This window comes from Hyaena hyaena, unplaced genomic scaffold (assembly GCF_003009895.1).
Source record: "Hyaena hyaena isolate Hyena2069 unplaced genomic scaffold, ASM300989v1 scaffold_1128, whole genome shotgun sequence".
Taxonomy (NCBI): Eukaryota; Metazoa; Chordata; class Mammalia; order Carnivora; family Hyaenidae; genus Hyaena; species Hyaena hyaena.
Window position 1 is genome coordinate 24,172 of NW_024081757.1, and position 12,800 is coordinate 36,971.

The 12,800-nt window shown below is 45.2% G+C and overlaps 1 protein-coding gene across 2 annotated transcripts; it reads left to right on the plus strand.

Annotated features, from left to right (window-relative positions):
• Positions 1–2,309: 2,309 nt before the first annotated feature.
• Positions 2,310–5,161, plus strand: LOC120224192 (procathepsin L-like). Of its 2 annotated transcripts, none has more exons than XM_039222407.1 (5): positions 2,310–2,397; positions 2,797–2,933; positions 3,222–3,344; positions 3,429–3,557; positions 5,058–5,161. In XM_039222407.1, exons 2-5 carry the CDS (start codon positions 2,808–2,810, stop codon positions 5,088–5,090), a joined length of 411 nt encoding a protein of 136 aa, XP_039078338.1. In that variant the 5' UTR covers positions 2,310–2,397; positions 2,797–2,807; the 3' UTR covers positions 5,091–5,161. The 2 variants fall into 2 exon arrangements, with proteins under 2 accessions (XP_039078338.1, XP_039078339.1); XM_039222408.1 differs by having other exon boundaries at positions 3,432–3,557.
• Positions 5,162–12,800: the final 7,639 nt, after the last annotated feature.

The window sequence follows — 12,800 nt, forward strand, 5'->3', positions numbered from 1 at the left end:
TAAGGAACTCACCAAACTCCAGACTGGAAAAACAAACAATCCAGTGAAGAAATGGGCAGAAGATATCAACAGATACTTCTCCAAAGAGGACATCCAGATGGCCTACAGACACATGAAATGATGCTCAGCATCCCTCATTATCAGGAAAATACAAATCAAAACCACACTGAGATACCACCTCACGCCAGTCAGAGTGGCTAAAATGAGCAAATCAGAGGACTCTAGTTGCTGGAGAGGATGTGGAGAAACAGGCACCCTCCTACACTGTTGGTGGGAATGTAAACTCGTGCAGCCCCTCTGGGAAACAGTGCGGAGATTCCTCAAAAATTAACAATAGAACTCCCCTATGACCCAGCAAAAGCACTGCTAGGAATTTACCCAAGGGATACAGGAGTGCTGATGCATAGGGGTACATGTACCTCAGTGTTCACTGTAGCCTTTTCAAAAATAGTCAAAACATGGAAAGAGCCTAAGTGTCCTTCAACTGATGAATGGATCTAGAAGACGTGTTTTATCTATCCAATGGACTACTACATGGCAATGAGAAAGAATGAAATCTAGCCATGTGTAGCAACATGGATGGAACTTGAGGGTGTTATGCCGAGGGAAATAAGTCAGTCAGAGAAAGGCAGATACCATATGTTTTCATGTATAGGAGGATCAGGACAAACTTAACAGAAGACCATGGGGGAGAGAAGGGGAAAAAATAGTTGGAGAGAGGGAGGGAGGCAATCCAGGAGAGACTCTAGAATACTGTGAACAAACTGAGGGATGATGGGGCTGGGGGAGAGGGGAAGGGCGGTCACGCTATTGTTGGGATGAGCACTGGGTGTTTTATGGAAACCAACTTGACAACAAACTATGAAAGAAAAAAATAAAGATGAATAGTGGGAATGGTTGTACAGCAACGTGAGTGTACATGATGCCACTGAAATTTTATCTCTAGAAGGTTTATTAATTTAATCTTAAGTAGAAATTAGTTTACCAATCCACATAAACTATGATTACATTTTTATCAGAAGAATTCAAAATATGCATGGAGAAAAAAGTGATGTAGGAAGAGATAGAACGTCATGATAGTTCTTTTTCTTATAGGTGTTTTCTACAATAAATATATCTTTTAAGTAATAGGAAAGGACAAACATGTATATTTCTGGTTTTGTTCCTTAAATTCTTAATTATATACATTAATATTTAATGATATATTTCCTCTCCATCTAAAACAGACTGTCATTTAAATCCTGACATTAATTGTAAATTAGAGTAAAAATCATTGAAGTCAAAGTCATTAAAGCAAAGTTCTTTCCAAAAATTTTTTACACTTATTTATTTTCGAGAGACAGAGCACAAGTGGGGGAGGGGTAGAGAGAGAAAGAGACGCAGAATCTCACATCACAGAGCTGCCGCGGGGCTGGAGCTCAGGAATCATGAGATCATGACCTGAGCTGAAGTCGGAGGCCTAACCCACAGAACCATCCACGTGCTCCTAAAGCAAAGTTCTTAAATTAAGTATTTGAAAATGTCCTTGGATACTGAGGAACATAATACAGAGATTAGGCAGGAAAAAGCAGTTTCTACATTCTGTCTTTCCTTTTATTAAGCCAGATTTTTCTGTAAATAACTTGTTTATACAGGTTTTGAGAAAGGGTTGAGAGGGAAGAACCCGTGAACAGGGGAGCCACGATAGAAGCATTACAAAATGCCGCACCTTCCCCGGACACCCCTTCTGCCCAAACACTTTCCTTACAAGGATTAGGTCTTGCTTATTGCATCCTGTATTTCCAGCCCTCTCCAGATTCTTCCATAACCCAGAGGCGTCCCATCCTGAAACAGTGATAACACATCCCCCTGTGGGCACTGCATTCCTCTTCCTGCCCCACTTTTGCTTGGAATAAACAGAAACTACTGAATTAGATTATCCTGTTCTCAGCCTTCCTCAAGATTTTTATCCCAAACTCTAGGACTAAAAGACACGCAGAGTGACGCTGAAAACCCACTTGGGCCTTCTTGCAAATTTCTTTCCGGTGAACCACTGGGAGCTCCCATGAATTCGGGGTAACCAGTAGATCCGGTCCCCAGGGAGGCTCTGGACCTTGTGTTCCACCGCCTTGGCACAATCCCTGGTCCCCCAGCACAATTCGCTGGTCGGTTGAGGCAGGCTCAGGCTCCCCTGGGGCAAGGTGTTGTCCAGTATGGCGGTCCTTTGATCTGAATTCCAGGGCACAGAGGCCCCGCCCACAGGCCAGCTCAGCCAATCGCGGCGAGGGAATCTGGCGGAGGTGGGGCCAGCAGAGTAGAATTCCGGGCGTTAAATGGGAGGCATAGGACCCACTATCAGGCTGTGAGACCTTCGGATCCGAGTCTGTGATTGTGTCTGTCCAGTGGTACCTGCCACAGGTGATCTTGCCACTCTGGGCCTGAGCAGAGGAGCGACCCTGGGGACCAGCATGGCTGCTAGCCTTGGGGGTTGGGTGTTTGGGGGCTCCCAGGAGGCATTGTCCCCTGGACTGGCACCACCAGATGCGGCAGCCTCATCCTCAGATGCCTGGCGGCGGGTTCCACCCCTGCCTGCGTCAAGAACCAAGTCCCCTGCAAGCTATGGGCAAGTGACAGGGTGGGGAGGTGGGCAGCGGGCCCCCAGAACATTCCACACCCTCAGCCTTTCTCCGCAGCCCTGAGAATAAAAACTGAGGATAAATTCAGGTCCACCTAGGGGCTCTAACATCTCAGAATAAAAGAATATGTTTTTTTAGATGGTTTGGTCTAATTGGAAACTCATTTATTTTCCCTGCCTAGGTTTCTGAAACATGCATCCCTTACTCTTCCTGGCTGCCTTTTGCCTGGCAATAGCCTCAGCTGCTCCACATGGCGATCCAAATTTAGATGCACGGTGGTCTCAGTGGAAAGCTGCACATGGGAAAATATATAATGAGGTTGGTAACATCTAACTTTTCCCTGGGACCCACAGAGAACAGTGTGCTGATGGGAGTTCATAGCAGAAAGCAGCTTCCTGAGGCCACTCTTACCAAGGCAGTAAGCAGGGCCCTGTGACTGTGCACAACGTGGGCACATGCCTTGCTGTGCAGTTGTTGGAGAACAACTCCCAGAAGCATCAGGCTATCCTTGGCTGTGGTTTCTTCTCCTCTCTGTGAGAACATTTACTTGGTGCAGGTGAGTCAATTTTAAATAGACACAAAGATAAGCTATATGTTTGCCTTTAGGATGATGAAGGATGGAGGAAATCAGTGTGGGAGACGAATATGTGGCTGATTGAACAGTACAATCAGAAATACAATCAAGACAAACAAGGCTTCACGGTGGCAATGAATGAGTTTGCTGACATGGTGAGTGTGGCATGGATTGCTGAACGAAATGGATTGCTGAATGAAAAAATCTCAAGCTTGTCAGCATGTTCTTTCTTTTCCTAGCAGACCGATGAAGAGTTCAGGAACACAATGAATGGTCTTAAAATCCAGAAGGGCAAGAATGGGAAAATGTTTCATATACCTTTGTTTGCTAGTACCTCTGTACCTGTGGACAAGAGACAGACAACTGGTGTAAGTCCTGTGAGGAATCAGGGTGACAACTGATTAGGTCTCTCTCCAAGAGTAAAGCCAAAAAAGGAAGTGTCCCCTGCTATGGTAGACTGTGGTGCAGTATGCAGTTTGCTGTCTTAAGAGAGGTTTCAGATCAATGGGCTGTTGTCAAGGTGTGCCAAGTGCCAAGTGCTATTTGTTTTGTAGACTGAGAGCTTTATAATTTGTTTTCAGAGTCTGTGTGGTTCTTGTTGGGCTTTTAGTGCAACTGGTGCCCTTGCAGGACAGAAGTTCCCGAAAACCGGCAAATTTATTGCACTGATTGAGCCGCGAAAAAGGCATTTTGCAAATATATGATGTGATACCACTTTTGTAAAAGTAAAAATAAAAGGCACAAAATTAACTACAAGCAAAGATAAAGAAAAAGGATGATTAATAGTTTCTTGGGGGGAATAGAGTAAAAAAAGAAAGGCATCGTTGCTTTATCTTTGCTGCTTGACTCTTAAAACTATGAGGATGTATTCACATATAACTTGTATATATCATTTATTAATTCAGTCGGGCAGCAGATTTTATGATGTGCTTACCTTGTGCCAGGTCCTGTCTGAGTGCTGAGGACAGAGAGGTGAACAAAACAAAAATTCATGATCTCTGTGTAGACTCAGTGCTGATGTGTGGAGAGACACAATAGTAGCCTGAACAAACACAATGGAATAGTATGGAGGCAATGCTATGGGAAAAACAAATTAGGGAAGGGGAGGGCAGTACCAGGAAAGGTTGTGTTAATTTTAATTCTGGGCGAAGACACATTTCTTGGAGAGGGTGACATTGCAGCCAAGGTCAGACGGAGGGGTAAAGCCTTGTATACATTTTGACAACAGCCTTACATGGAAGCAATGGAAAATACATAAAAAGGACATTTGAACTAAAAGGATGTTTCTAAACATTAAAAAAAATACTATATACAAGCTATCAAGCATCCTTGTCCAAGACATCACCCTCTCTAGCTCTAGGAACGGTCTGACCCACACTAGAGAGATGGGCAGGAAGAGATAGGGCCCCCCCTCCCAGGTGAATAGTTGACTCCACTTGAGAATATGTTTTCTGGCCTGTTCCCTAACAAAAGAACTTCTTAGGCACAAGAGGGCTTTTTGGTTTCAAATGCAGCTCGTGTTCCTGGAAGCTTCATTTGTCCTGCAAGTTAGGTTGATACCCAGGACAGTGTGATGATCATTTGACAAAGGATCCCAGACTTCCAGGGACAATGATGGTGGTCCAAGAAGTGCAGGCCAGGACTATTCTCCTGCACTTGAGTGACCAAAGGAGAGCCAAGCTGCCCCAGGAGACCTGACTCTGGGAGCCAGCCCTGTAGCAAGATGACTTGCTATCAGAGGCCAGGATGTCAGTGACAAAAGGCCATCAGTACCCCCAGTATGAGGAGGGGTCTGGTGCCACAACCAAGACCTGGATGGGCTCCCAGTTCTCCTCTATCTCTTTGTCATGTTCTTCTCTCCCTTGTAGGGAAAAAAACAAGGAACATTTGATGTCGAGTGAAAGTGGCATTGAAGAGTAAAGAACACGTGAGTTATCACAAATTAAATAAAAAAAGAAGGAAGCAAAGTGTATTTGGAGTGCATATTTGTGTGTGAGAGAATGCTTCTCTGTCAGGGGTCCCCTCTCTGGTGTGGAACCCTGGCTGGGGCCTGACTGACATGGCAGAAGACAGACAAGGGAGGAAATGGTAGCAAACTTTCTGGAGCCCCCTTTCTGCCTGAAAATCCTTAAATCCACTGCTCTGGTGACACCTTTGGTAAGCCATGTGAGTTTTTTAAACTTCTCTTACCTTGGCCTGCTGATTTCCCTGAGAGCCCAGCATCCTGTTGAGCTTGTGGACTCCTGAGATCTAGGTGGACATTGTGGGGATATAACACAGTCTTGTGGCCCTGACGGGTGGCCAAGAAGCACTATGATTATGGGAATATAACATGGTCTTGCAGCCCCAATGGGTGGCTGAGAACCACTGTGAGCTGACAGGTGTCTTACTCTTCCCACCTGGATGTTCAGTGAGTCTACTTGTTGAGGCTGATCTTGACTGTGTGAGTCCAGTTGTGCTCCTGGGTTGCTGACGAGAGCACACGACTCGCTGTGTAGACCAGCTATGGTCAGTTTTTGGTGCTGATGAAACAAAAACCACAAACCCATTGGCTTAAAGTAAAGGAAATGTGTTTTCTCACAGTTGGGAGGCCAGAATCCAAACCAGTGTCTCCCTCTGAGAGCTTTAAGGGGCATCTTTGTTTCTTCAGCTCTGACAGTAAGTTTATTTTTATGTCTCAGACAAGACTCTTAAAATTGAAATTTGTTTTCAGTGTTATTTCATGGCAATTGGCTTCCATTCAATGTGTTTCTATGCATGATGGCCTTGGGAACTTTTCACAAGTTTAAATAAATACAAATGTCTTTGAAAAATACAAAGACTTCTAATATCTGCTTAATCTTTTAGACATTGAGGAGGTCTCCATACACTCAGCAGTGGTCATTGCCAGGTTGCCCTTGTGAATAGAAGTCTGTGTTGCTGAGTCCATGACTAACCTCCATCCTTGCCACCATGGTCATTTTGTCCATGGGCCCATTGGGTAATGGCAGGGGTGGTTGTGGAAAGAGGCTGACTGCTATTCACAGAACAGATTACCCTACCCACTTGATTGTTAAAATTCTCTTCTGCTGAGCTCAGCCCTTGGTGACATTCTCCTGGGACACAAATATCTTCACATTTCACCCATTCAGAGATGTTTATCCACATACTTCCCCCACCCCCTAGTTTCCTTGGAGCCAGTTATCCAATCATAGTCCTTCTAAGTCCCTGGTCATCCTGCCAAACCATCGGCCAAGCTCATGAATCAGAATATGATCCTATGTCTGGCCATTTCTCCCTCCAAGCCAAGTGAGCAGCCAAGTACACAGCTAGAAGTTCTATCCCTGGTTAGGATCTCCATTCTTAACTGTCCTTCATGGGTGGCCCAGAGGGACATCAGTGCCACATTTGTCCACTTTTGGGGGGTGCCTGCCCATCGTGGAGAGCCAACTGTAAGCCAGGCCTGAGTTTTCTCTTTTCTCTGACAATAGACTGTATTGATTCCCTATCAGGCAATAGGAGATGGTTGGGAGAGAGAAGTCTGGGTGGGGGCCGTGGGCATTTGGGCCCCTTCCTAAGGTAACTTATCTATGCCTTCAGGGTCTATGGGAATCTGATGGTCCACATACCACCTCCACCTGATGATGGAGTGCCGCTGTATGTCTCCAACTTCATGGCTTCATGCATCAGATAAGGTTGTCCGGAGAAGAGATGCCAAGGCAATAGATGAATTTGCAGTTATAAATCGGGTCATCTGGAGGAGGAGAGTGATCACAACAGTAAGCACAGATAAGGGAAAGGAAGAGAGCAATTTCTACTTAGGAGCATCTTGTCACCAAATTGCTTTCCATGCCATTTCTTCTTGACATATCCCAGTGTTTCTCACCAGGATGCAGTGGGCATTTTGGGTTTGGTTGGACTTTCTGTCTTTGCAGGACTCAAGGACCCCAAGCAGCTCCTGTCTTAGCACTCCTCCCTCATTCATTGTGAAATCAAAAACTGATTTTATACATTTCCTGACACCACTGGGGGGAGCCACTCTCTGTTAAGACTCACTTAGGTCGATCCCAAACATACTCCTTGCACAGCAGGGAGGGGACTGGCCTTAAATTGCCTGGCCATTCCATAGGTTTCCAAGTGGGCCAAATTAGCAACAGAAACACTCCCCTTGTTTTCATCTTTAATTAGTAGAAGAGCCAAGAATGTATCTTTAAACAACATTGCTAAAGAAGCCATGGGCTGTCCCCAAAATAGAACCTAAGTTATCTTGTTGGTCTGCAGGGGGCGGCAGAGGACTCACTAGAGCACAGTGAACGGCTACTTGGGTCCTGAGACAGCTCAGGAGACTGAACCTTGGGGAGATGAAATCTTGCAGCCAGTGCATCTGGGCAGGGCAGGGGTGGGGGTGGCCCAGTCCAGAGCTCATGAGGGAAGGAAGAAGCCAGGACAGGCCTGAGCTGGGCAAGATTTGCTGTCACCCCCTTCACCACGAAGTGAATCGTGGGCAGCCGTGTACTGGAGCCTCCTGTGCCTCCTGCAGAGCCCACCACACACAATTCTTCCCACCTGCGTGTTCAGTGCCCTCACACTGGGGACTTGAAATCAGCCCTGGTGGCAGTATTTACACCGCAGGAACCAGACAGCACTGCAAATCAAGGCTTGTTCACTCCCAGCAAGCTGGCAAAGCAGCCCACCCCCACTCTGGGGGCTCAGGAGCACCACAGCCAGAGCTTGGGCTGTGGGAACCACATTATTACAGAAGGAGTGACCCCTCCCCCCACTGAACAGGTCAGCAGAGCTGCCCAGACCTGCCCAAGAACTGTGCTGTTGCTTAGTCAGACCAACTCTGCCTCCCCAGGAAGAGGAGGGGTGCTTGTTAGATGGCGGGGAGGGGGTGCAGGTAGATTTCAAGTGTGCATCTATTTATACTATCAATGCACATCCCCTTCTGATCTGATTTTAGCATTCTAGTTTGAGGGCAGAGGGATGAGGATTTGTCTAATTTTTATTTTGTGGGATTGTCCCTCTAATTGAATATTCTGTAAACCAATATTAAAAGCAGTTACTTTTCCTAATCTGAAGACAAAGATAGTGAAGAAAGGTGCCCAGGAATATTTTGGAAAATGAGATACAGTTGGGAGTTTCCCCAAATTTAAAATTCAGCACAAATAAGCTGCATTTGCATAACTGACTTGCTGCTCCTTTAGGGCAGAGTCTAACTGCATTCTGCCATGTGTGGAAAGCGATGAACCCTCCCCATGCTTTTACCTGCCTTTCCCGGATACTGATGGTCTTCCCTGCCAAGCTGTTGATGGTCAGTCATCTTTGCTGATGAGAATGTAGAGCTAAATTCCTAAAAGGTGCAGAAAGAAAAGAAACCAGTAACCAATATTCACTGTGGCTTCTAAGAGCAATGCCATTACCAAACAATATTCACTTAAAAGATATTCACGTGACTAAATATGCCAAGACCTGTTCTAGGCATGGGAGAGACCACGGTGAACAAAAGAAGCAAGACTACTTATAAACAAATAAGGAAAATGCTAGATGGGGTAAGTCAGGGGTGGCAAACAATGGATTAGGAGCCAAAGCTAGGCCACCATCTGTTTTTGTAAATAAACTTTTATTGGAACATAATCACCCCTTAACTTCCTACTGTCTATGAGTGGTTTGGTATACATGGCAGTTACAATAGAGACCACCAGTCACTTTACAAAAGGTTTGCTGTGGCTCGTGTAAGTGAAGGGATTCAAACAGGGTGAAAGAAGAGAAATGACGGTGGGCTATTTTCCAGGACTGCTCTGGTGACCCTTCTCTGCTGGTGACATTTAAACCAACACCTGAAGTACAAGGAAAGGTAGGCAGGGGCTGGTGGAAGACAGAGAAATAGTGAGTGCAAAGGGCTGGGGCAGTAGAGAGTTGGTGTGTCCGGGAAACAGACCAAAAGGAGGGTTGATGAGGGTTGGCACCAAGGCTTGAGAATGGTGGTTTGGGGGAGAAAGGTGCCTGAGAAATCTGATCATAGAGTTGGCTGCTTTACAGAGCCAGGTTAGGAGACTGGATTTGATCCAAGTGTGTTTTGCAGGTGGGAGCAAGATCTGCCTCTGGTTTTAGGAAGCCCCTTCCTGCCCCAAGCTACCCAGCCAGAGAAACCAGGTAGAAGATGATCTTGATGGCCAGGTGATATATGATAGCACTTGGATGGTGTTGTCCAGGCTCACTTACTTTGTGAGCTGTGGACAAGAATGAAAAAGGAGGCCCCCATCCCTGGGTAAATAGTTCAAGTATGAGGTTAAAGTGAACACACAGGGAAATAGCACATGTCCTGCCTCCCACTTACTCAAATACACCTTCTGACCACCTGGAAGGCAGGGCTGGTTTAGAATTCTGATCCTCAGACTCCCTGCTGCTTCCCCCTCTTCTTCCCAAGCCTGGCAGCCTCACCTGCTAGAGGCCCACAGCCATGCACACCCCAGGCCTCGCCTTTGCACTGACCACACCTGCCTGCATGGGGAGGCCAGGGAGGACACACAGGGGAGTTTTCCAAGGCATGAGCCAGAATTTAGGAAACATTGTAGTGCCAGCTCCTCACTCCCTGGCGTTACTGCAGGAAGGTCTGACCAGGCAGGGCTTTGTGGTGGCAGGGGGCAGGTGGTCTTGGATCTCCTGGTAGGTAGAGACCACGGAGAGACTTGTGTGCTCCCTCCAAAGAAATCAGTGTTCTATTGCCTTCAGAGCTAGCGGGGAGCAACTCACTGTCCTTTCTGCTTCAGAACCACAGTCTGCCTTGGAGAGCACATCTGTCAGGTGATTGGCAGCAGCCTTCCCTGGGACACTGGTCTGGGCCCTCACCAGTCCCTGTGCTGCCACCTAGTGGTGACAAGAGAAAATGTGCCACCCACCTGCAGTGGGGAAGGCACTTTAGAACTTTCTGTTGTACTTCTGCACCAAAATTGGTTGTGTTAGGGTGTGGGGGATAGTTGACAGAGATTAACATGCTCCTTTCAACTTCATTTCTCCAAATACATTAGTACAATGGAAGTTTGGGGAAGAAATATAAACCAAAATGAATTTACAATTAGAATGATTATAATATTGCTAACACATATTTCTAATACTTACTGAGCACTAGCTGTGTGCCAGGAACTGGCACAATATGGTGCATGTGACACCTAATTTAAACCACACTACAGCCTTAGGGGTCCCATAGGCTGCCTGGTGTCACACAGCTGGCAGCATGATGTGTCTGGCTCTGGAGTCAGGGCTTATTAAAGAGTCTTAACTCTGAGTAAGGGCATTCTAATGCACATGTTTTCCATTTCCCACTGTAATTTTGTTTTGAAATTAAGCACTGAAGTTTAATTTTTATGTTATCTCTGGAGAAACAATCACTCATTTTTATCTTGGTTTAAAACTTGATAATAAATTTGAAGTTGCCTTGTTAGTGCAGCCAGGCACCTTTTAAGAATCCAAGTGCATTTCATTAAGCATTTAGCATCACTCCCAGGGCCAGGCAATCCCAATGAGCCATTGAGCATGGAAGACATTAAACATTCATTTCTCTGCCGTTCAATCAGCCTTAACCTGTCACCGCCACACTAGATTACCTGAGGGTGTTTCTGTGTCAGATATCATGTATTAGAGACTTGAACTTAGTACAAATGAGAATTAGATTTAAATTATTAAGCTAATTTTCATTTCTGATTTTAAACAAAACTTAAAAACCTGTCTCCAGAAATTAGATATAGTCATGTTTAATACCAGAAGCCTGGGGGTGTCTGGGCAGCTCAGTCGCTTAGCGTCCGATTCTTGATTTCAGCTCAGGTCATGATCTCACAGTCCTTGAGTCTGGGCTCCTGTGAGGAGCCTGCTTAGGATTCTCTCCCTCTCTCTCTTCCTTTCCCATGCACTCTCTCTCTTAAAATAAATTAATAAAATTTTTAAAAAATTCCAGTAGAGCCTCAACTGTCCTGCCATAAGAGTTTATATATCCTTCCTTTTTTTTTCTTAACAATACTGACTAAAGGACACACACATCTACTTGTCCCTACGATAAAAACTTTAAAGTTTGGTTAAAATATTTCACATGAGTTAACACCACAGTGGCTTTGTGGCATGTATATTAGAAGTAACCTCTAATCAAGTTAAATGCTGATAATTAATTCTTTTGTTACCTTTACAGGAATAGTTATCCAATATTATTTTGATTGATTACTATTTTTTTGATCATCCTAGACTGAGTAATTTAAATATAGAAAGCCATGTAGGTACCAGATAGACCTAATTTGCAATTGAAAATATAGTCATTGTTCACACAAATAGTGGCTGTATTCTCATTTAGAGGCCAAGAGGCTGTTCAGTATCCCTCTGTTATCTGTTTATTACTGTGGAACTGGAAGGCTCTTTGGTGTGCTGAGCAGGTCATATTATTTTCTCTAGTGATTTTCTCTCTTTCTTTTTTCTTCGCCACTGGCTCTCCTCCTTTATTTTTTAAAAAATAGTTTACTGTCAAGTTGGTTTCCATATAACACCCAGTGCTCATCCCCACAAGTGCCCTCTGCCATGCCCATCACCCCCCTTGCCCTCCCGCCCACAGCCATCCATCCTCAGTTTGTTCTCGGCATTCAAGAGTCTCTCATGGTTTAGCATAACACCATCAAGTTTCATCCATGTTGCTACACATGGCCAGATTTCACTCTTTCTCATTGCCATGTAGTATTCCATGGTATAGATAAACCACATCTTCTTGATCCATTAGTCAGTTGATGGACACTTAGGCTCTTTCCATGTTTTGGCTATTGTGGAGAGTGCTGCTATGAACATTGGGGTACATGTACCCCTATGCATCAGCACTCCTGGATCCCTTGGGTAAATTCCTAGCAGTGCTATTCCTGGGTCATAGGGGAGTTCTATGGTTAATTTTTTGAGGAAACTTCACACTGTTTTCCAGAGTGGTTGCACAGTTTACATTCCCACCAACAGTGTAGGAGGGTGCCTGTTTCTCCACATCCTGAGCAAAATAAGTCAAGCAGAGAAAAATAGCTACCATATGTTTGCACGTATAGGAGGATTAGGAGGAACTTAATGGAGGACCGTTGGGGAGAAGAAGGGGGGAAATGGTGGGGGAGAGGGAGGGAAACCATGAGAGACTCTTGAATGCTGAGAACAAACTGAGGATTGATGGGGGTGGGTAGGAGGGGAAGGGGTGTGATGAACATGGAGGAGGGCACTTGTGGGGATGAGCACTGGGTGTTTTATGGAAACCAACTTGACAATAAACTATTAAAAAGAAAAGAAAAAAATCACATACTTTATATTTTCACAATAAACCACTGCCTTTTCTATTGATACGAAGATGTCAAGACCCAGAGACTGAAATTTTTCTTTAATTAAAAAATTTTTTTTGATGTTTTATTTATTTCTGAGAGAGAGAGAGAGAGACAGCATGAGCAGGGAAAGGTCAGAGAGAGAGGGAGACACAGAATCTGAAAAAGGTTGCAGTCTCTGAGCTGTCAGCACAGAGCCCGACGGCAGGGCTTGAAACCACGAACCATGAGATCATGACCTGAGCCGAAGTTGGAAGCTTAAACGACTAAGCCACCCAGGTGCCCCAGAGACTGAAATTTTAAGGC

Excerpts from the sequence above, each read along its gene's own strand:
- LOC120224192 (XM_039222407.1), top strand. The coding sequence starts at position 2,808 with ATGCATCCCTTACTCTTCCTGGCTGCCTTTTGCCTGGCAATAGCCTCA. Across the intron at positions 2,934-3,221 it reads ATGGGAAAATATATAATGAG|GATGATGAAGGATGGAGGAA; the intron begins GTTGGTAACATC and ends GTTTGCCTTTAG. Across the intron at positions 3,558-5,057 it reads ACAAGAGACAGACAACTGGT|GGAAAAAAACAAGGAACATT; the intron begins GTAAGTCCTGTG and ends TCTCCCTTGTAG.